Below are 21,066 nucleotides of genomic sequence, written 5' to 3' on the forward strand. Positions count from 1 at the left end.
TCAAGTAAAACTCCCCACTGGATTCCATACTATAAAAGACGTGTCGTCTTTTGTTTAAAATAAAGCTTTTTAATCGGACTTTTCGCTGTATTTTGCTAAATTGCTAATATCATAATTATTTAGAGATATTTGCAAATAGGTTTGTCGGCAGCTATTAATTGTTTTTCTTGTTTACCAAAATATGTCATATCGTAGGACATATTTATCTTATTTCTAAGTTGAGATTAATCGAAGGCGTCGTTAACAGATAGATTTTATGTTCTTGGTGACAGCCGACAAACCTGCACGGTCCTTCCTACTTAACAAAAAGGTTTTGTTCCCCACTGTTTTAAATCATTTATTTTGAAGGCGGTTTTTATTTACAACATTGGTGACAAACCAGAAATTTTGATATTCGAACTGTATCTGCTTAACTTTAGGAGCATGAAAAATGATCTGAGAGAATTTATTTAACCTACCTTTTCTTAGCTTTTTTATTTTGGTCAAAAAAAAAATTTCAGTGAATAAATATTAGCACCAAAAGCCCTTTCCTACCCTAGAAAAATGTTCCTGGTCATGCGCTATTTGCAAAGTCTACAAAGGGCGGAAGTTTCGTTAAGTTTTCAAATAATGCTGTAAACTAAAACTGCACCTAAAGTGTTTAATTTCGAACAAAAGACGACAAGAGCCGCCAAGTATAGTGGACTAAGCAAAACTGTCCTCAAAAACAAATAAATTTACGGACGTCTTCTAGAATGTACACAAGGATAATGTTGCCTGTACGTGCTGTTTGTTTATCTCATCTTTCCTGTCATCGGTAACTTTGAACAGAAAATGTGATTTCCTAGGTAACCAAAGGAAAATGTTTCCTTTCTGATCAAGTTTAAGTTTGATTACATGTAACAGATAATCAGAAGTTTTTCAGCACAATTTGTTTGTAGCTGTTGAACACCAAAAGCTCTCCCTCCACAGAAAAAATATCTCTAGGCAAACGCCTCTTGTAAAGTCTACTGCGGGCGGAAGTTTGTTTTAGTTTTCAAATAGAGCTATAAACTGAAACTGCACCTAAAGTGTTGAACTTCAAAGAAAAGATGACAACAACCGCAAGTATAGAGGACTTGGCTTAACTGTCCGGAAAAACAAATAAATTTACGGACGTCTCCCAAAATGTATACGAGGATAATGTTGCTAACGTTTTATAGCTAAATTATATTGAAAAACCATTCTTCTATGCCTTGTACGTATTACATTGCAAAGGGAACAAAGAATTATCAGCAAACCAATTATTTAAGTTCAAGTAAAAAGTCCTCACTGGATTCTCTTCTATAAAATACGTGACGTCTTTCGTTTAAAATCAATGTTTTTAATCGGACGTTTCGAAGTATTTTTCTAAATTGATAATATCATAACTACTTAAAGATATTTGCAAATACGTTTGTCGGCAGCTATTAATTGTTTTTCTTGTTTACCAAAATATTTCATATCGCACGACATATCTATCTTACTTTCAACTTGAGATCCATGTAAGGCATGTTTAAGAGATACATTGATGTCCTGGTAACAGCAAACATCTCTGCATGTTTCTACGCACTTAAAAAAGGTTTTGTTCTCCTTTGTTTCAAATCGTGTATTTTTAAGGTGGATTTCGTTGAGAACATTGACCACAATCCAGCGTTTTTTAGTGTGGGAATGGCTCTTGAACTATAAATGCTTAACTTTAGGTGACACGACATATCTATCTTATTTTCAACTTGAGATCCATGTAAGGCATGTTTAAGAGATACATTGATGTCCTGGTAACAGCAAACATCTCTGCATGTTTCTACCCACTTAAAAAAGGTTTTGTTCTCCTTTGTTTCAAATCGTCTATTTAGTGTGGGAATGGCTCTTGAACTATAAATGCTTAACTTTAGGTGTACGAAAAATTATCGGAGATATATGCATATTCTAAGTTTTCTATTTTAATCAAAAAACTTCAATCAGAAAATGTTATCATCAAAAACTTTTCCTACCCGTAAGAAATGGAAATAGTCATGCGCTGTTTGCAAAGTCTACTACGGGCGGTAGTTCTGTTCAGTTTTCAAAGAAAGCTGTAAACTAAAGCTGCACCTTAAGTATTTAATTTCGACCAAACGGTGACAAGAACCGCAAGTATAGTTGACTTGGCATAACTGTTCGCAAAAACAAATAAATTAAAGGAAGTCTCTCAGAATAAACACAAAGGCAATTCTGCCTGTACGTATTCTTTGTTTATCTCATCTTTCATGTCATCGGTAATTTTGAACAGAAGACATGATTTCCTTGGCAACCAAATACAAATGTTTCCTTTCTTATCAAGTTTAAGTTGGATTACATGTAACAAATAATCAGTAGTTTTCTAGCACATTTGCATTATATAAGTAGCTACTGAACTTCGAAAGCTCTCCCTCCACTGGAAAAATATCTCTAGGCATCGCGCTGTTTGAAAACCATTTTGGAAACGATTTGTCTGCCAGGTATCATCCGCACGTTATTAACGAATTTGACTATTGGCACCTGTCAGTTTCCCGTCTAATTAGGACCGTTGAAAAGCAAACACAGAAAATACGGGCTCTCATTCTTTTCGGAAACGTTTCTGGAAAAGACGATCTTACCTGTTGCTGGAAAATTTCATCAAAGTACAGAGTGAGCAAGACAAACAGTAGGTTTGTATCTCCTATTTGAAGTTCCTCTTGATAAAGTAAGCTGGCACTGTACACCTTGATATGCATTAGGATATTTTGCTCTCAAAAACATATTCGTTATCCTCAAGTAAATCTGAATAAGGTTAAGCAAAGAACATAATTCTTCGCCATCTACAAGTTGTATTGAAAACCTCAACTATAAAGGGAAGTTTGATTAGTCACACACAGTGAAGGTGCAATTTCGACTCAATTGCTCTCGTCCTTAAATGTGGAGACTGTATTTTTTCACAAGATGAGGTTACTATAGATTGGAAACTACGGTAAAGCAGCTTTGTGAGACGCCAAAACCTCACTAACTTTAAGTGGGGAATACGAAATAGCTATGTTAAACAACAGTTTATTTTTGTGAGTCTTTAATATATAGAAAACTAGCAATCAAACTTCCAACTCTGTTCATGAATTCAGTCACGTAATTTTCCTCAACTCCCTTTCTAGTTCTCTTTCATCGATGTAGAAACAGAAAATGTCATTTTGAGAAAACACCTTGCACCGTAATTATGCAAAAAAGTACGCAAAAATGAACTACTAAGTGCAGAAACAGAACGGAACGAAGCTAGAAATATTTTGACCGAATAGGAACAAAGACAAAAATTTAGCGACGAAATAGAAAAATATGAAACTCTCGTGTATGTTTCATGGTAGATGTAACAAAGCGATTTCACATAGAAGCTTATCTGCTCGTGAAGAAACAGATACATGTACAGCGTGGAAAACAGTAGCTCCGAGTTTTTTCTTTCTTGTATATTTTCTGTCTCTAAATTGATTTTTTTTTTTTTTAACAAGCATCAGCTTGCTTCCCGAAAGCAGCTTTTGGGAAGTCTGTTTGTGAGAGCAACATGCTTTCTGGATGTGTAGATATTTTAGGGGATAATTGTGAATTATGAATTGGTGCTTTAAACTCTACAAAACATAAATTAGAGAACAATCGAGATGTGAGCCTTCTCTCGCATTTAGAACCCTCTCGGCGATTTTTGATCTGAAACGGTGTTTTCCTTTGAGAATCACTGAACCCAACTGACCCACCACAGACCTTTCAGACGCAACATAATAACTCTCTACCTAATTACGGACCAAAAAAATTAACCAAGCGGAAAATGCATCATACCATCTTCTCATCCCTTGCCAAGTATAGCACAGATTTGTTTACGTAAAACGCCCACGCTCCTGCAAATGTAAGTTACAAATTTGAATTATTCATACCAAAAGCTTAGTATACACAGGATAATGTTCCCGCACGTACTGTTTGTTTATTCCATGTTATAATTATTATAGATAGATTTTTAGAATCACTGAACCCAACTAACCCACCACAGACTTTTCAGACGCGAGAAGTTTTCTTGTCATTGATAATGAATGTTTTTGGTTATAATATTGTTTTCTAGGTTGAACATGGACCACCTCAGTTTTATCTTCTCCTTGCTGTTAATGGTTTCGGTTACTACTACTACCTTTGGAACTGCGATGAAAGCAAACGATCCCAAATGGAGAGGTACAGAAAAAGAATGACCTGTGTTATTGCCTTTCATCAAACTTTATCTTCGCAACCCTAAATGGCGTCTCTCTTAAAATCACTATGGTATATTTGGTCCGTTTTACGCCATGTATGAAGTTATACTTTTAACACAATGATGTAAAATGTAAAAGAGCATTAACATTAGCTTTAACAAATCGAGGTGCTTTTTAGAATCTGTCATTTATGCTGCGACACACTTTTGCAAGGAAATCAAATTGAAACGGCCACAATTTCATTGAAATACAGACAATGTACCTGTAAAACGATTTTATTTATATTTTTAACATTTTATAAATGGAGAAAAACGTTTTGCTTGGGTCAGACGCTAAACAATAACCGCTAAGTCCTTGGATATATTTTTCTCCGCATAGGTACTAGAAGAAATGCCCAAAACCAAGGTGATATAATAACAACTTTTACTGGTAATAAAAATGTGTGAAGGGGCATTTTTGAACAGTGCTGATTCTTGTTCTAACATTTTAGCTTTTTTTCCCTTACAAAGCGGAGAACTGAAGCATTGTTAGCAGATGTTGGTCTGGCCCACTTTCCTGAAATGGTTCCCAATCGCCAGGTAAAAAGATATTAATGTGGGTTTTTATTTTGGAAATAGAATTTTCTTACTTTTCGCTTCATTAATTCAATTATTGCGAAACTGCTAACCGCAGATCACATGATCTGATTACTGCTGGCTCAAAATATGCTTTCTTTGACACTATGAAAGGAGTAAATAATTATTTACCAAATTAAATTTACTTTTCTGTTGCTAATGTCCCATATTACTTCATTTCTTTCATTGTTTAAAAAAAAATAACATTTCACAATATTTGATATATTTGGCACACGAATTTAGTAAGTGATCGATTGTTGAAAGCGTATGAAATTTAGCTTCTCGTTAACTGTGTTTAATCGTTACCAGTTTAGTGGATATCACGGAATATCCTACCCGTCCCTGCATTTCCTCGGTATACACCCGACCCGTTAGGCGAGCGTGTATTCCAAGATAATACAAGTGATAAGTGGAATATTCCATGGTATACCACGAGAGGGCGTTGCATAACTATTTTATACCACACCATAGAAATGCACTGGCCAACGCAGTCAATGTGACGTATGCGCGTTGCATGATGGGAAGGTTGATGCAATACCGTCGAATATTCAACGAGTTTCTTGTATTCCGATTGGCTGCATTTTCTATGGGAGATATTCGGCCACGCTATTGATGATACAGTTATATAAGGTAGTTCTAAAATCGGCTGATAACAAAAGAAGAGATGAAGAATTAAAACCAACTGAATGAGCTGACTGTTTTACTTTCTGCTACATAGGAACTGAAGGTCCTTTTAAAGCGATCTCATAACGCTGAAGCTATACCGCAGGAGCCGGTGGACTTGGAAAACCTAGACAGCGAAAAGCCCGAGGGCAGAAGTAAATGATCTTTAGTAATTGTAGTTAGTGGACTGACACATGAAATGAATTGTCTCGATAGTTGTAAAGCCTAGTTAGAGACGGTCGCAGAAAAACACAAAAAAGAAAAAAGAAAAAAGAAAAAAAAAAAACAACAACAACAACAACAACCAAACAAATGAAAACATAGGAAGTTGCACCTCCAGCTAGGTTAGCCCTCTAAGGATGGCAAGGGCTTGCACCAACTCGTTAAAATCAAGAGCTGATAGTTTACCAAGTAGTCTGACATTAGCTAGATATGGTTTGCCCGCCCGGGTAGGGGTGTGCCGTGGGGACACTGAAACCCTTACCCTATACTAGACCATGATCAGCTTGATTTTGCCACCCTATTCTGGACAAGGTACCAAAAACCTGTACTCTATCCTAGACTAGCTATTTTCCATGCTGAAACTTTATCACTATCGCAGCCCAACATACGTTAACTAAGCCAATATCTTGCAAAGTCACTTTCGACTTTTAATTTCCATTGTCGAACCCAGGGTAAATAACCCTGTTCTAGACTAAATTATTTATACTGGCCACTTGTCAGTTAAATTATACCCTACTCTAGACCAAAACTATTTATCCCAGACTAAATTGCTTGAAAACTATTCCCTTCACAGTGGTACAAACCCACATAGCTTATCTTGGGAGTCCCCCCTCCCCCTGCGGTAATAGTTTGTCAATAAACGAGTAACTATACAAGTTATGACTCTATCTGTCCCGCAACGCTACGCTTTCGAAAGAGATTCCCTCTTCCGAAAGCGCAAAGTTGCGCGACAGAGAAAGGGCCAGGCAAGATTTGTTCGAAAGGTGGATAACGCCCTCCTCCGGATAAATCCCCACTGTCTAATGGATAATACAATTTAAGAGTTTTCATTGGCTTAGCCATCATGGGTCATAAGCCATTATACCATGCTCTAAAAATATGGTATGCAAACGCGTGATTTTTGGGGGCCTAGTCTTCTATATTTTAGGGACGTTTTTAAAACAACAATTAATCCAGTCTCGCTTGTTGGATATGAGGTAATCGTAGCCAACGACGCCCGTAGGGCCTCGTTGGCTATTTACCATCTCATATCGAGCGCGCCCTCGTGGAATAATTGTCCGGTGGAGAGCGTTATGCGGACCATACAAGTAACAAGTCAAGATATTTGATTCGTTGATTTTTACAAAACCTTACCAGACGTCTGGTAAGGTTTTAACAAGATTTCGGTTGATACAGACTGTGCAGGGGTTTTATTAAGATCTCACTTACTTGCTCATTTAATTTCAGTTGCTGCAGGAGTTATTATTGCAGGTGCCGAGCTTACAATCGGCCTGCTGAAAAACCTCCTAAATGTCCTCGGCGACGTAAGCCGCAAATGCGCCGTTGGCGTTGACAACGAAAGTGGATTTAGGTGGCAAGAAGGTTCTACCTACTTTTCTTCTGGCACTGCAGATGAAAACCTGCCCTATTCTGTTCCTGATGGTAAAAAGTGAATTTAGCATTATAGTAGTTATCATGCTTGAACTTGACCAACACAATATGACCAACATGACCGTTTCACCTTGCTAGGCATCAAAGGAGGCAGCGTGGCCGAGTGGTTTAGGGCGCTGGTGTTGTAATCTGGAGGTCTCGGGTTCAAGGCCTCCATCTGTCACTAGCGGGATTTGTTTCTCGGTATCCTTCAGTTCAAATTCTTGGTAACGGTTTGTAAATAGCCAACTGGTCTGCCTTCTGCCAGTTGGGATTTTGAACTATGCTACGTTTATTTGAAACAGTTGTTTCCTTTGTTTCAGTGGCATGCCTGTAAAATAGCTAAGCTTACTGCTTGTATAGCTAAGTGAATGACCACTATAAATAATCTTGACATTTACATTACATTTTTATTTCTGTTTAGGTTTTTTTTTTTTTTCACCTTTTTTTTGTTGTTGTTTTTTGTTCTTCACCTTTTCGCGCCATGCTTGTTTTGTTACATGATTTTTCAAGTGATATCCCCATTTTTCAGAATTATATTGGAGCCTCTGAAATAGGACCGAGATTAATAATTAAGAAGAAAATCAAAACCGTTGTCAACAAAGCGCCCAAGAACATTTTCAAGAACAGTTATTGAGCTCGGTTATCGTTAAATATCGTGATTCGTCAGTGTCTCGCAGAAGAATTATTTTCCTCTGTCTTCGGCTTCGGCAAATAATTGATCTGCTCGCCACTAACAAATCATGATATTTTGCGAGAACCGAGATCAATCATTTTTAATTGTTTCTCCGTTTCTCCGTTTCTTTTTTTCTTTTTCTTTTTTTTCTCTTCTATTTCCACAGGGTATGCCGTACTTTACGGGCCTCGCAAGACCAATGGACCGGTCGCAACGGGAGTTGTCGGAGTCCTGGCCTACTACATTCCAAGCATCGGCAAAACACTTGCTGTGATGTGGTCTGTCCCGTTTGATTATAACTTCTACGAGAACTGGTGGAATGCTAAGCTACACTCTGGAAACCAAGACGCCAACTATGATCAATACGAAGATTTGTATTATGACGCAAACCCCTTCAAGGCAAATGGTTGGCATGAGAGATTCCTCGGTTCTGGTCTAAAATTTTGCGGCTCTATGTCCAGCTCTGGTCAAGCTACCTTGGAGATTCATGTCCTGAAAGAAAGCGAAACTTGCATGTAAAACAAGCATGCTTGCCTCACTCGCTCGCATAACCGGTGTTAAGAAGTAACAGGCTGTATTGTGTAGTAAGTTTAGTTAGGGGGTGATGGTTAGCACGGTCGCATCATTGGCTGTGTCAAAGATTTCTAGTTGAAAATCTGTGGGGCTTATTATTAAAGAGTTGAAATGACAAATAAACGTGTGGGAAAAATGAACACTGGAAAAGTTGAAAATTTACAGAGTATGTAAATAACATGTAATTAACATGTAAATAATCAAAAAGAGACTGTAAAGATTAATTTACATGATTTTTCCCCTTTTACATGTTTTGGAGGTTTCATGTAAAAAACATGTAAATATTTCAAGTGAAACATGTAAATGATGAAGGAAACACTGTAAATGCTTCAAAGCAAAGGGCTAAGATCATGTAAATAACATGTAAACTGTGCCTGTAAATACTGTAAATAGCCTGTAAATTTCTTGTGATTCAACCTGGAAACCCGTAAATAACATGTAAATTTAATACAGGGAGGCTGCCATAATACTGTAAATAACATGTAAATAAAAAGGGGAGGCTGTAAACAACATGTAAATAAAAAAAAGGGAGGCTGTAAATAACATGGAAAATGAAAACAGGAGCCTGTAAATAACATGTAAATCGAAAAAGGGAGCCTGTAAATAACGTGTAAATCGAAAAAGGGAGTCTGTAAATAACATGGAAATCAAAAAAGGAGCCCATAAAGAACATGTAAATCGAAACAGGGAGCCTGTAAATAACATGTAACTCGTAAAAGGGAGCCTGTAAATAAATAACATGTAAATGGAAAAAGGGAGCCTGTAAATAACATGTAAATCGAAACAGGGAGCCTGTAAATAACATGTAAATGGAAGAAGAGAGCCTGTAAATAACATGGAAATCGAAAAAGGGAGCCTGTAAATAACATGTAAATCGAAAAAGGGAGCCTGTAAATAACTTGCAAATCGAAAAAGGGAGCCTGTAAATAGCATGTAAATGGAAAAAGAGAGCCTGTAAATAACATGGAAATCGAAAAAGGGAGCCTGCAAATAACATGGAAATTGAAAAGGGGAGCCTGTAAATAACCTGGAAATTGAAAAAGAGAACCTGCAAATAACATGTAAATCGAAAAAGGGAGCCTGTAAATAACCTGGAAATTGAAAAAGGGAGCCTGTAAATAACCTGTAAATTGAAAAAGGGAGCCTGCAAATAACCTGTAAATTGAAAAAGAGAGCCTGTAAATAACATGTAAATCAAAAAAGGGAGCCTGGAAATAACCTGGAAATGTAAAAAGGGAGCCTGTAAATAACATGTGAATCGAAAAAGAGAGGCAGAAACCCTGTACGATAAATAACTTGTAAATAATAACTTGAAGAAAAATGCATGGAATGTACTGTTTTATTGTAATCAAATCTGTTGACCTTAATTATAATAGTAGAAAACATGCAAATTTATACAGAATCAGAAATTTATTGCAATCAGAACAAACTCAGTAAAATTCAAATAGTTTTTATATGCCATGAATAAGGTTTACAATGTACACATTGTAACAAATAAAACATGTTTTCTTTTCTTTCTATCCATAACAAGACGACTTAAATGTAATTTTGTGCATGGCCAAAATATTTTAAAATACAATGACTGAGCTCCTTTAACCAAATTCAAGCACTGTTCAAGAAGACTACTAAAATTCAAGACCTTTTCAAGATTGTGCAAAACCATGTCATATTCAACTCTATTTAATTCATAAATAGTAAAATGATTAAGAACTACATGTATACTGTTGTCAGCTACAATGAGTGAAAATTTGGCAATTTAGGCGTATTACTAAATTAAAATTGTTTGCAAATGGATACCTGTCTTAAATATATACTAAATTCACAAAGTCAAATGTAACATAATGATAATACCTTTGTCATAAAATGAATGAATAAACTGTTTTTTTTCTTACTAAGTAATTAATGTAGGATTAAATTAGCCTTAATGATTATTATGAAAAATGTGGGAGGCATGATGGCCTCGTAGTTACATGTAGTGAGCTCAACTCCTGATCGAGCGGTCCGGGTTCAAGCCCTAGGCAGGTACATTCTGTTGTGTTGCTGGGCAACACACATTACTCTCAGTGCCTCTCCACCCAGTGTATAAGTGGGTACCAGCGAATTTAATGGTGGGGTAACCCTGCAATGGACTGGCATCTCATCCAGGGGAAGTAGAAATAGTCTTTGTCGCTTCCTGCTACAGAAAGCGGGATAAGCTCCAGTCTGTTGAGCCATGTGGCTCATATGCAGACTTTACCTTTACCTTATTATGAAAATTACTACAATGTAAGTGTGAAATATTGATCAACTTTTTTCAGAGTGAATTGTTCTTTTGAGATAACAGAAAATAGGGAGAAAAAACATTTACCACAAGATAGAGATTGACATTTTAAATTCATCATAAAAACATTCATGCCAAAGGAATACTACATTGCATAACATAAAACAAGGCTTCTGACATCTTTTAGGCTATGTTTACAAAGTCACAGTTTCCTTCTTTTTCCAACTGTACAGAATCCAAACAGGACAAACATTTTGGACCCCTGACAAAACATTCACTGTAAACAAAATTCAAAATTTTACTTTTTCTTTTTGTGATAAAAAAAAACCTGTACTGTAAAAAAAAAAATTCATAGGGACCTGTTGAAATTGAAAGGCCTATCTAGTACCATAGTTCCAATAACACATCATAAGTTAATAAATTATTGTTCTGGTACTACATGTATGTAAACATAGCCGTTGCTTTTTATGATGAAATCTTATAGCTGCTGTATTGAACAATAAGTATCAACCTAGCGATCTAAGATATTCAAATTTAATGCTAATTCACTAACACAGGTACAGTGTAGGTGATACTTCAAAGCATTGAAAATAATGTTTAAAGTGGTTGAATTTATGCCAGAAAGTGTTGAAGGTCACCATGTTAGACTGTAATGCACCAGGGGCCCATTTCTCGAAGGTCCCAAAAAGTTTTCGCACTCAGAAAGCCATACCAAAATCTGAAATCTTATGCTTACAGAGCTGTTTTATTCGCTTATTCTCAATATGAACAGAGGTTTCCTTCACACAAGAAGTTTCAGGCATATACAGCTCTTAGTTTTTAGACACAGCTCAATTAAAGATGGCTTTATGGGCCCAAAAAGTTTCCAGGGCCTTCAAGAAATGGACCTCTGACCCCTTATAGAGTCATAGGTACTGTAGACTTCTCAGTGGCTGATTTTTTCCTGATCAAGTATCAATGCCAAGGAGTATGCATGTATTGAACACTCTCAATTTTACTTCATCCTACAAGTAACATAAAACATTTTGTTAAATAAGATAAGTTATGTCTGAGTATGAATCAGCAAATTCTGTGTATGATATCAATCAGCAAATTTTACACTGGAGTTATTATTTTGTTTCTTATCATTCCAATTTATACTGTGACATTTGAAATTGGACTGTAGCCGGTCATGTTAACCGGCCAAAGTAATTTTAGCTCAGTCATGTCTCATTTCTGACTGGTCAAGATATTTACGAAAAAATCAAGTACACGTAATGTGAGCTAAATTAAACCCACAAATATAGTTTGTTTGTTCCAGTCACTGCTAGACCGTTTAAAGATTGGCTTAATATTTTTCTGAACAGATTTAACCCCAGTCGCTCGAATGGCATTCCTATCGATCTTGAACGCATGACAAACAGCAAGTGAATGGTCTTTAGCCGTTCGAACAGATACATGTATGCATTGGTGTATGTTTTCATTAGAGGTCATGATAAAAAAGAGATAAAAACTCTCAGATTTACAGTTGGGGATTTGATTGTTTATTCAAGAATGAACAACGTGACCGTCTCAACATGACATGACTGGTCAACATGACCGGCGAGTGAAGTTTTTGGCCGGTCAAGTCACCATTCTGGCCAGACATTGCCCGTTGACCGGCCATTATTTTGAGCCCTGAATATTCATCAATCAAACAGATCATACATCTACATCTGTAGCCACTGTGTGACAAAAAATTTGCATCTCTGATTGGTAGGCACTGAATGTCAGAGGATGTAGAAGAACTAAACTCAAAATCCATGGCAGTAACTATTCAATGTTCACTATCTCCTACATTGTAATAATCATGGACAATAAATCAAACTCCTGTCAAACAATGTTTAACTAATAAGTCAAGTTATTTGCAGGCACAATTTGATTGTTTCTTACGTGCACTTATGCTCTATTGGTGGACAAAGGTACAGATGATGTCATAAAAGTTTGTTTTTGTTTCTTTGTTATGTATTACGAAGCAGACAGATTCTATGTTGTTGTGCATCTGTTCAGTAATAGATCACAGAAGACATCAAAATGTGGTAAAAACATCAGTGACACACACCTGAAAAATTCACAGATTCTGTGACACACTCTAGTAATGGCTTATGTGACTATTTTTTGCTTCTACCACATTTTGATGTTATCTGTGATCTACTCAAGGCAGGAAAAAACCCAGGTCTGATTTCCTCAGCCAAGTAAATTTTGCTCTTGGGCAAGCGAAAATAGAAGTTCAGTGGCCCAGTGGGCAAGTGAAATTACAATGTAGCGTCAGTAGTCTTGTGAGTCTGACTAAAAATGCCAGCTTGATAAATGATAATTTCCAGTCATTCCATTTCAAAACTTAACACCTAAAGATTAGTTAATTATTAGGTTGAAAGCAAGAATTAGTTTGGAATCCGAGTGTACTTCATTCGCATTTGTCCTCTGATTTCCTTACTGGCCACCACACTGGCAACTAATATTTAAGTGGGGCAAGTGAAAACTGAAATTGACCGGCCCACTGGGCAAGTGACTTACAATTTTTTTCCTGCCCTGCTACAGATGCATGAACAGATGCATGACACATGAAACCTACATGTATTTGGTATGAGCCCAATTTCGTACAAGTAAAATGTACAGCTGTGACAGGGCTCTAAAGTGCTGTCTGGTCATCCCAGGGTAAGGTAATCGATTGAAATCAATCCATAAATTGATATAAATCAATAAATTGAAATTAATGTAAGTGTTATCAGTGCTATCGATCAATTGAAAGAAATTCGTACTCACATGCTAGAAAAGTTTCAAGTTATCAGTTTGATTTTACCAAATTTATCAGTCATTAGAGAATCAATTGAAAGTTGGTCTCTCTTTGTTAGTTCACCTAAACTGTAGAAAAATTGTCCCTCAACACAGTGTTTGATTGTAACTTTTTTTGTGTAGATTTCAAAGGCACTACCAAAAACCCCCAAAACATAGTCCCTGATACATGTATGCCAGCAAAATATTCTGTTTACGAGATACAATGTTATGTTTTTATGCAGTTGTATTCATGATTTCATATTTCACTTTAAATCTTTTGTTCATTTCTTTCTTATTAAATGTTGCTTAAAAGATAAGCTAGTATCAGCAAAATTGATAATGCTTATTGAAAATTTGATCACAATTGATGACTCATGACGAATCCTTTTATTGATTTCTGATATCATTGACTAATTTCTATTGATTGTTATGAAATAATCGATTGACTATACTGTGTCATCCAAGACAAGTAGATTTTCCTGCCTGGGCAAGTTACTCTTCCTTTTTTTCAAGTCCTGTGTAGTTTTCACGACAGTTTGAGGTACATGTATACCTCTTCATAAAGTATCATAGTGGTTTTTTTGTGAAAGAAAATACCTCAACATTTAACTTACTACAGTATCAGCACCAGTGGGTGCAATGTCCATGTACAGTTGTGTATAACAGCATATTGTAACTTGCATGTAGGTACAACTGTAGATACTTGAGTAACTTCAGAATACTTACTCTAGCATAAGAGAAATTTCTCTGCTGAAGATGGCACATTACATGTCCTGTGTAGAAAAAAAAGAGTCCTGTGTAGTTTTCACGGCAGTTTGAGGTACATGTACACCTCTTTATAAAGTATCATAGTGTTTTTTTTTGTGAAATTAAATACCACAACATTTAACTTACTACAGTATCAGCACCAGTGGGTGCAATGTCCATGTACAGTTGTGTATAACAGCATATTGTAACTTGCATGTAGGTACAACTGTAGACACTTGAGTAGCTTCAGAATACTTACTCTAGCATAAGAGAAATTTCTCTGCTGAAGATGGCACATTACATTTTAGCTTACTAGCATTCACATCAGAGGGCAACATAACCTTACAAGAGCATGCATCAGAAAGAATCATGAGGTGCATATAAGACAATAACAAATGTCGCATGCTCATGCTCAGTTATCGAGAACAGATAATAACAGATAATAAAGCTCTTTATGCACGGCAGGTAAACATCACCAAAGTCGATTCCACAAGCAATGTAACTTCTCCTTGATAATGACACATTCAAAACCAAAGGCAAAACGAAATGTATACGTATCTTGACGTTACTTTACTCTGCTCGTTCAATTTATGCAAAACTCGCTTACCTGTTGTTTTTGTTGCCTGTAATCGCTATCTTCAACTTCTGGGTAACGGTAAACTTTGCCTTGAAACCGTGCACGGCGACGAAGCGAAGGTAGAGTGGATTTTGGCCCGCTAAAACAGAGCTAGAGTTCGATGCAAGTTCCAACGAACTGCCAAACATGGCGGGAGAACCGAGAGAACCTGGTACCTAACATGAAGACCGCTGATTCCTGCTTGTTGGAGATCGGGCAATCACAAGGCTGGTATGCTCTTATAGAGGGACTGGGATAACAGTGATGGCAATGAAAGTACAAAACGGTAGAAATCACCAAAACAAAACAAAACAAAACAAAAAACAAAGAAACAGTGAACATGCAAGGGCAGACTTAGTTGTATTAATCTTACTTGTAGAATGTGCATGTTTCGGAATATTTAACGCTCTAAATCGATGATATTTCGTTCATTCTCAGCGGTTCAGGGGCACAACTGTGACCTCGAACTTTCGCGATATGAGAAGTTTAATGTTTGTTGTTTTCGGATTGTTAAAAATGTCATTTTGGGTACCGAAAAAAAGTCACCTATCATTTTCGGAAAGGCGATAAGACCTAACGTTTTCGTGAAATGGACAAAAAAGCCCTAATAATTTCGAGAATACTCAAGCCCCTCTAGAATAACCGAACAGATAAATTTTTTTTGCGCAACCTAAAATTAACCTACAGAGCTTTCAAAGTTCACCAGATAGCCTAAAACAGCGTTGAAAAGCATTCGAGAGGAAACGGTCGTCGGGTGTTCCTTATGGTTCCCTGCCTAACCTAACTCCGCGTCAGTTCAAACTCGGTCACCAGGGCTCTTTCCGTCTTGAACTCACTCAACACGTGACGCTTTCATGGTCCTTCATGAATAAATACGTACGTGTCCGAGAATTAATTTTTCTCTTTTCTAGAGACGTAAGCTTGGGACGCCTGCATGTGCAGTAACAATTCTAGTTTTATTTTGTCGTTGTGGATGCGCGGAAAGTTCACAAGAAGACAGCTTCGTTAGTGCGGTGTCGCACCCGTGCAACTTCTAGGTTTTCCATTTACATGGTTTTTACGTGTTTCTTACAGGCTCCTTTTCTTTCATTTACATTGTTTTTACATGTTTCTTACAGGCCCCCTTTTTTCATTTACATGGTTTTTACATGTTTCTTACAGGCCCCCTTTTTTCATTTACATGGTTTTTACATGTTTCTTACAGGCCCCCTTTTTTCATTTACATGGTTTTTACATGTTTCTTACAGCCCCCCTTTTTTCATTTACATGGTTTTTACATGTTTCTTACAGGCCCCCTTTTTTCATTTACATGGTTTTTACATGTTTCTTACAGGCCCCCTTTTTTCATTTACATGGTTTTTACATGTTTCTTACAGGCTCCTTTTCTTTCATTTACATGGTTTTTACATGTTTCTTACAGGCCCCCTTTTTTCATTTACATGGTTTTTACATGTTTCTTACAGGCCCCCTTTTTTCATTTACATGGTTTTTACATGTTTCTTACAGGCCCCCTTTTTTCATTTACATGGTTTTTACATGTTTCTTACAGGCCCCCTTTTTTCATTTACATGGTTTTTACATGTTTCTTACAGGCCCCCTTTTTTCATTTACATGGTTTTTACATGTTTCTTACAGCCCCCCTTTTTTCATTTACATGGTTTTTACATGTTTCTTACAGGCCCCCTTTTTTCATTTACATGGTTTTTACATGTTTCTTACAGGCCCCCTTTTTTCATTTACATGGTTTTTACATGTTTCTTACAGGCTCCTTTTCTTTCATTTACATTGTTTTTACATGTTTCTTACAGGCCCCCTTTTTTCATTTACATGGTTTTTACATGTTTCTTACAGGCCCCCTTTTTTCATTTACATGGTTTTTACATGTTTCTTACAGGCCCCCTTTTTTCATTTACATGGTTTTTACATGTTTCTTACAGCCCCCCTTTTTTCATTTACATGGTTTTTACATGTTTCTTACAGGCCCCCTTTTTTCATTTACATGGTTTTTACATGTTTCTTACAGGCCCCCTTTTTTCATTTACATGGTTTTTACAGGGTTACAAACATAACATTTCCAGACTTTTTACAGCATTCGCTTGAATTATTTACACGTTCCTCACATGGTTTAGCAAAGCAATTTACATGTTTTTTACAAAGCCAGATACTGTAAAAGTGCGTAAAATATTTTACAAGTTTTTACATGTTCTTCAAATGATCATTGTCGACAAAGACAATGTAAATCACTATTTACAGAACATTTACAAGCTGTACTAAAAGCTGTAAATTTCCTGTAATTTTATTTTACAAAACCCTAACATGTAAATTGTAATTTACAAAGAATGTAAATCAAGATTTACATACTGTAAATTACAATTGACATGTCCATGTAAATTTTCAACTTTTCCAGTGGAAAGTAGTATTTCGTTGTTTTTCACAACTGAACTTAAACCCAAAAGTTAAATGGGTAAGTCAGGGGAGCTCTTCCTTAGACGCCGATGGCTTCCTCGTTTTAACCCCTAACATTTAGTTCACAGAAACTTTAAACACTCACAAAAGAGGGTGGTGAAGTCAAGGGTGGGAGCGCAAGATCACCTTTCACACAAAATAAGTTGGGCCTTTCACAACTGAATTGTTTTGGAAAATAACGGTTTGTCGGCAACTGATTCCACGGGGGAAAAAATAAGCCATTCCCGAATCACGAAATTCCCTTTACCCCCTACCCAAAACTTTTGTGCAACACCGAGCTAAGTTACAGAGCTATCACGACTAGAATGGTTCCGTGGAGAATTGTTCTGAAAAAAAAAAAATTCATTGAACTAAGTGCAAACTAATTTATATGCATTTTTTTATTCTCCCTTGGCCGATAATGCGAGTGAAACTTCATTGTTCATCAATACCGAAATTCTAGCCAAGTACCTCTGGTTTCTTTCAATCTTTAAGGTTCTCTTTAGTCCCTTTGAGAGCCTTATAAATACTTTCTGATCCATAGTCTTGAGTCCCAATGTACGTCTTTTTTTGTGTGTATTTGCATTTGAAATCAAAGCTACTTTTTTTCCTTCCAACTTTCCATCGATGGGCTAACTTTGAACTCGAGGCTTCTCAGTTGTCATAGTCTAATGACTTACTGCAGCGCCTTAAAATATGCTGATACACTAAAGGGAAATTACTTTGCTCATGAAAGGATGCTCCCCTGGAGCCGTTACATATCCTGCTAAAGCAGATCGCTTAATTTTAATTGATTATATGACTGGCTTTGAGAGCAGGTTAGAAGAACAAATCCTGCACTGTGATTGGGTACCCGAGCGGACAGGATGGCGCCACCTTGAGATAGCCCACTATGTCTCGCGAGAAAACAGTGTTCTTTTTCCATATAACTAGAGGCTGTAAGAGCGTTTACTCGGACTTCGTACAGTAGTATCAAATCGTACGTTACGAAAACGCGTATTGGACACAATGCAAACAAAAGAATCAGGATATTTAAGCACAAGAGTTCCGCTTAGATATTTACTATTCAAGTTGTTTCGTTGGGTATCCTCCTAATCCAATCGCAAGTTTTGAGTTTAAACCATTTTGGTTCAAGAATGAAGCACAGCTGTCTGCGCTTTTATGGAGAACTTGTTTGCAAAGAACTTTCCAGGTCTTTTAACAACTTGTGGCGATTACATTTTACATGCTAGCAGAAACTGTACGATGTTCGTTTACTGGTCGTGGCGATCCGAGTAAATTGTGCAGCTGAGCATCTTTGCCGTTTTGCGATCTTAAACCCTTTTCAAGAGTCATGTCTCCTTTGGAGGGCTAATATATATACTCCTTCGCGAAAACAACAGCCCTATGACAAGGTGCAAATTGCATTGCGCATAATTTGCATAAGCTTTCAAGTTGTGTATTTTGCGGATAACTTCCAAGAATTTGCGACCCTCAACGCAATTTATGAAGAAATATTCAAGCTACATATTTTTATTGAATCAAGGCAGGAGTATTCTTAAAATGGAGTCTCATTTATAAGGGAAGATGCGGCATTCTGTTTTGCTATTTATTTTGGTTCCATTTACATCTAGTTTTTGTCACGCAACACGATTTTCTTTAGCAGTCAGACACAGGTTTGTAAAAGAATTAGCGACTGCTAACACTGCTAAATATATTTGAACTACTAGTGAAATAACTGGCTAAACTATCGTCAGTTAGAATGCAGATTTTCCTTAGGACTTAGCTAGAACATTGGTTCGTCAATAATCCCGCACAATTTTCTGCACAATCGGTTTAATTTTCCCGCACAATTTGCCTCCAAAATCACACGTTATTTTTTTTTTCCTGCACCCTACTAGAAAGCCAACTAACTTGGAGGTAAGATATTTAATTCAAGTTACCAAAAGTCTTATCTTTACAAATTTGGAGATCGACATTTTGCCCGGTGCAAGAAACAAGTCGCTTGTTTTTAATGAGCTGCGAGTCCAAAAACGTTTTCGTGTTTAGCTCGTTTTATTGCATTATGATTTGGTTTACTGCAATGTTCTAAATAACAACAGCAGTAGCCACATTCAGGCATTGATTGCTATTTTTCGTCAGTGTTTTCATAGTTTGAAGTCATACCGCGATCGGCTCAGCTGTTATCTCACGAGAACGTTTCAAGCGTGAACTTTACGTCCCTGGCTGGCTTTCAAGCGATATAATTCGTGTACCGACCCTTTCCGAAGACGATCGACATCTTTGTATGTGAGATGAACGATGAACGATTCTTGCCAGAACTTTATTCGCAAAACACCGCATTCTGTCACGAAGAGCCAGCAATGTCGCGTTTCCCGTTCCCAATTTCCATGGTCTGCGCATGGAACGCCTGCGACCATGATCCCCATATTGGCGACCAAAACGCTTGCATTTTATGACTCGGGCTTTCCTACGGAGGCCCGAGTAATAAATCCCTTATTGACTGAGCTGGTTAGGTTGAGATGGCTAGATATTGGCCTCCTTCTGTTTTTGCATATTTATGGACCTCGAGTCCGTCTTGTTCGTCCATAGACAGGGAAAAAAAAAGAACTTGGTCAAAATCCAGCAATCTTGACAGAACAAGCTTGGTCAACAATAACCCACATATATATGTACCATCGAATTTCAGTCAAGAATATACTGTACAATAAATCCCACCCTACACTGGACTTAGCAATTAAGGTGGCTTCATAGGGTAGTCATTTATGGCGTTGCGCGCGCAAGTATTATGTTTTGGATGCAGTTTTTGTACTTGTTTTTCCACCCAGTCCTCTCGAACTTATTACATGTAATAAGCAATGTTTAAATAGTGTTTTACTATCATCTCTGTTAAAATTTTGGGTTTTAGTCTTGAATTATAAATGCCCAAACAGATGTGTTTTTTTGCTTTTTTTATGACCTTATTTGTGATTTTCTTAAATTTCCTTCGGTGAAATCTTCCATATTTTCACAGCGCATCGCACCCTGCGGGATACGAGTTTTAAACACGAAAAAAGTATAGTTTGTAAAGGCCGTTTTTTCCGATTTTTGCAAATTTATGTCTTTTACCGCTGCAAAAAAACTCCTCATAAATTTCCCTGAAAAACGAGCTTGGACTAACGTCAAACATTTACTAACAGTCTGCCAAATTTTACGGAATTTCAGCGAAAAAAAAAAACGCGAGAAAATTTAAAATTTTGGTTAAGGAAGCTTCGACTCGAACGAGTCGTGCTATACGCCCTCTTTTTTTTTTTTTTTTTTTTTTTTTTTCTATCTTTTTTCGGCCGATACTGAATATTCTTATTTTTCTGCCGAATTCAGGCTGAAATTATCCTTTTGATAACTCTTCTATTATAGCCTATTACATTTCTGTTTCCAAATGTATTTCGTATGTGGGTGGTGTTAAAGTAATTTTGGAGTCCGCCTGAAGGCATTTAAGGTGGCTGAACACAGTTTTCGATACCTGTGTTTCATTCACCTTTTTCTCTAAAACTCTTGATCTCTCGGTCGCCAAAAATGGCAGCAACCAAGTTAACAACACCAACTTTGATTTTTTTTATGGTTAAGCTGACGTATGTGCCGTTGCCATGGCAACACGAATAATAATAAACAGGCCTTTAAAATCGGTTTTGTTTATTTGCATGCAACAAGCTTGTAACGATTCTCACAAGTTAACACCATTTTGCGAATAATTTAACAGAGAGATCTTTAATTATCCCTTGTTAAAGGTTTACTGGAACATCTAGAGTTTCCTTTGTTAAAGTTCAATTATTTTCAATACTCCAGTTACTTATTTCCGAAAGTATTTTCGTGCCAAA

General features: G+C 36.8%; 1 protein-coding gene and 1 long non-coding RNA gene across 3 annotated transcripts; one reads left to right on the forward strand and one right to left on the reverse strand.

Annotated features, from left to right (window-relative positions):
- Positions 1-1,900: 1,900 nt before the first annotated feature.
- LOC145502433 (DELTA-actitoxin-Afr1c-like) lies at positions 1,901-8,500 on the forward strand. The gene is made up of 7 exons (XM_081481763.1): positions 1,901-2,663; positions 4,085-4,191; positions 4,587-4,613; positions 4,718-4,786; positions 5,541-5,640; positions 6,935-7,129; positions 7,960-8,500. The coding sequence occupies exons 3-7, from the start codon at positions 4,599-4,601 to the stop codon at positions 8,310-8,312; spliced, it is 732 nt and encodes a 243-aa protein (XP_081337889.1). The 5' UTR covers positions 1,901-2,663; positions 4,085-4,191; positions 4,587-4,598; the 3' UTR covers positions 8,313-8,500.
- A 2,486-nt stretch (positions 8,501-10,986) lies between these two features.
- LOC145503067 (uncharacterized) lies at positions 10,987-15,323 on the reverse strand. 2 transcript variants are annotated; one of them, XR_014051419.1, is made up of 3 exons: positions 14,777-15,323; positions 14,149-14,195; positions 10,987-11,630 (listed from the first exon to the last, which is right to left on the reverse strand). It is a non-coding gene; the product is annotated as an uncharacterized LOC145503067 (long non-coding RNA). The 2 variants fall into 2 exon arrangements; XR_014051418.1 differs by lacking the exon at positions 14,149-14,195.
- Positions 15,324-21,066: the final 5,743 nt, after the last annotated feature.

The sequence above is a fragment of the Orbicella franksi genome, chromosome 11, assembly GCF_964199315.1.
Source record: "Orbicella franksi chromosome 11, jaOrbFran1.1, whole genome shotgun sequence".
Classification (NCBI taxonomy): Eukaryota; Metazoa; Cnidaria; class Anthozoa; order Scleractinia; family Merulinidae; genus Orbicella; species Orbicella franksi.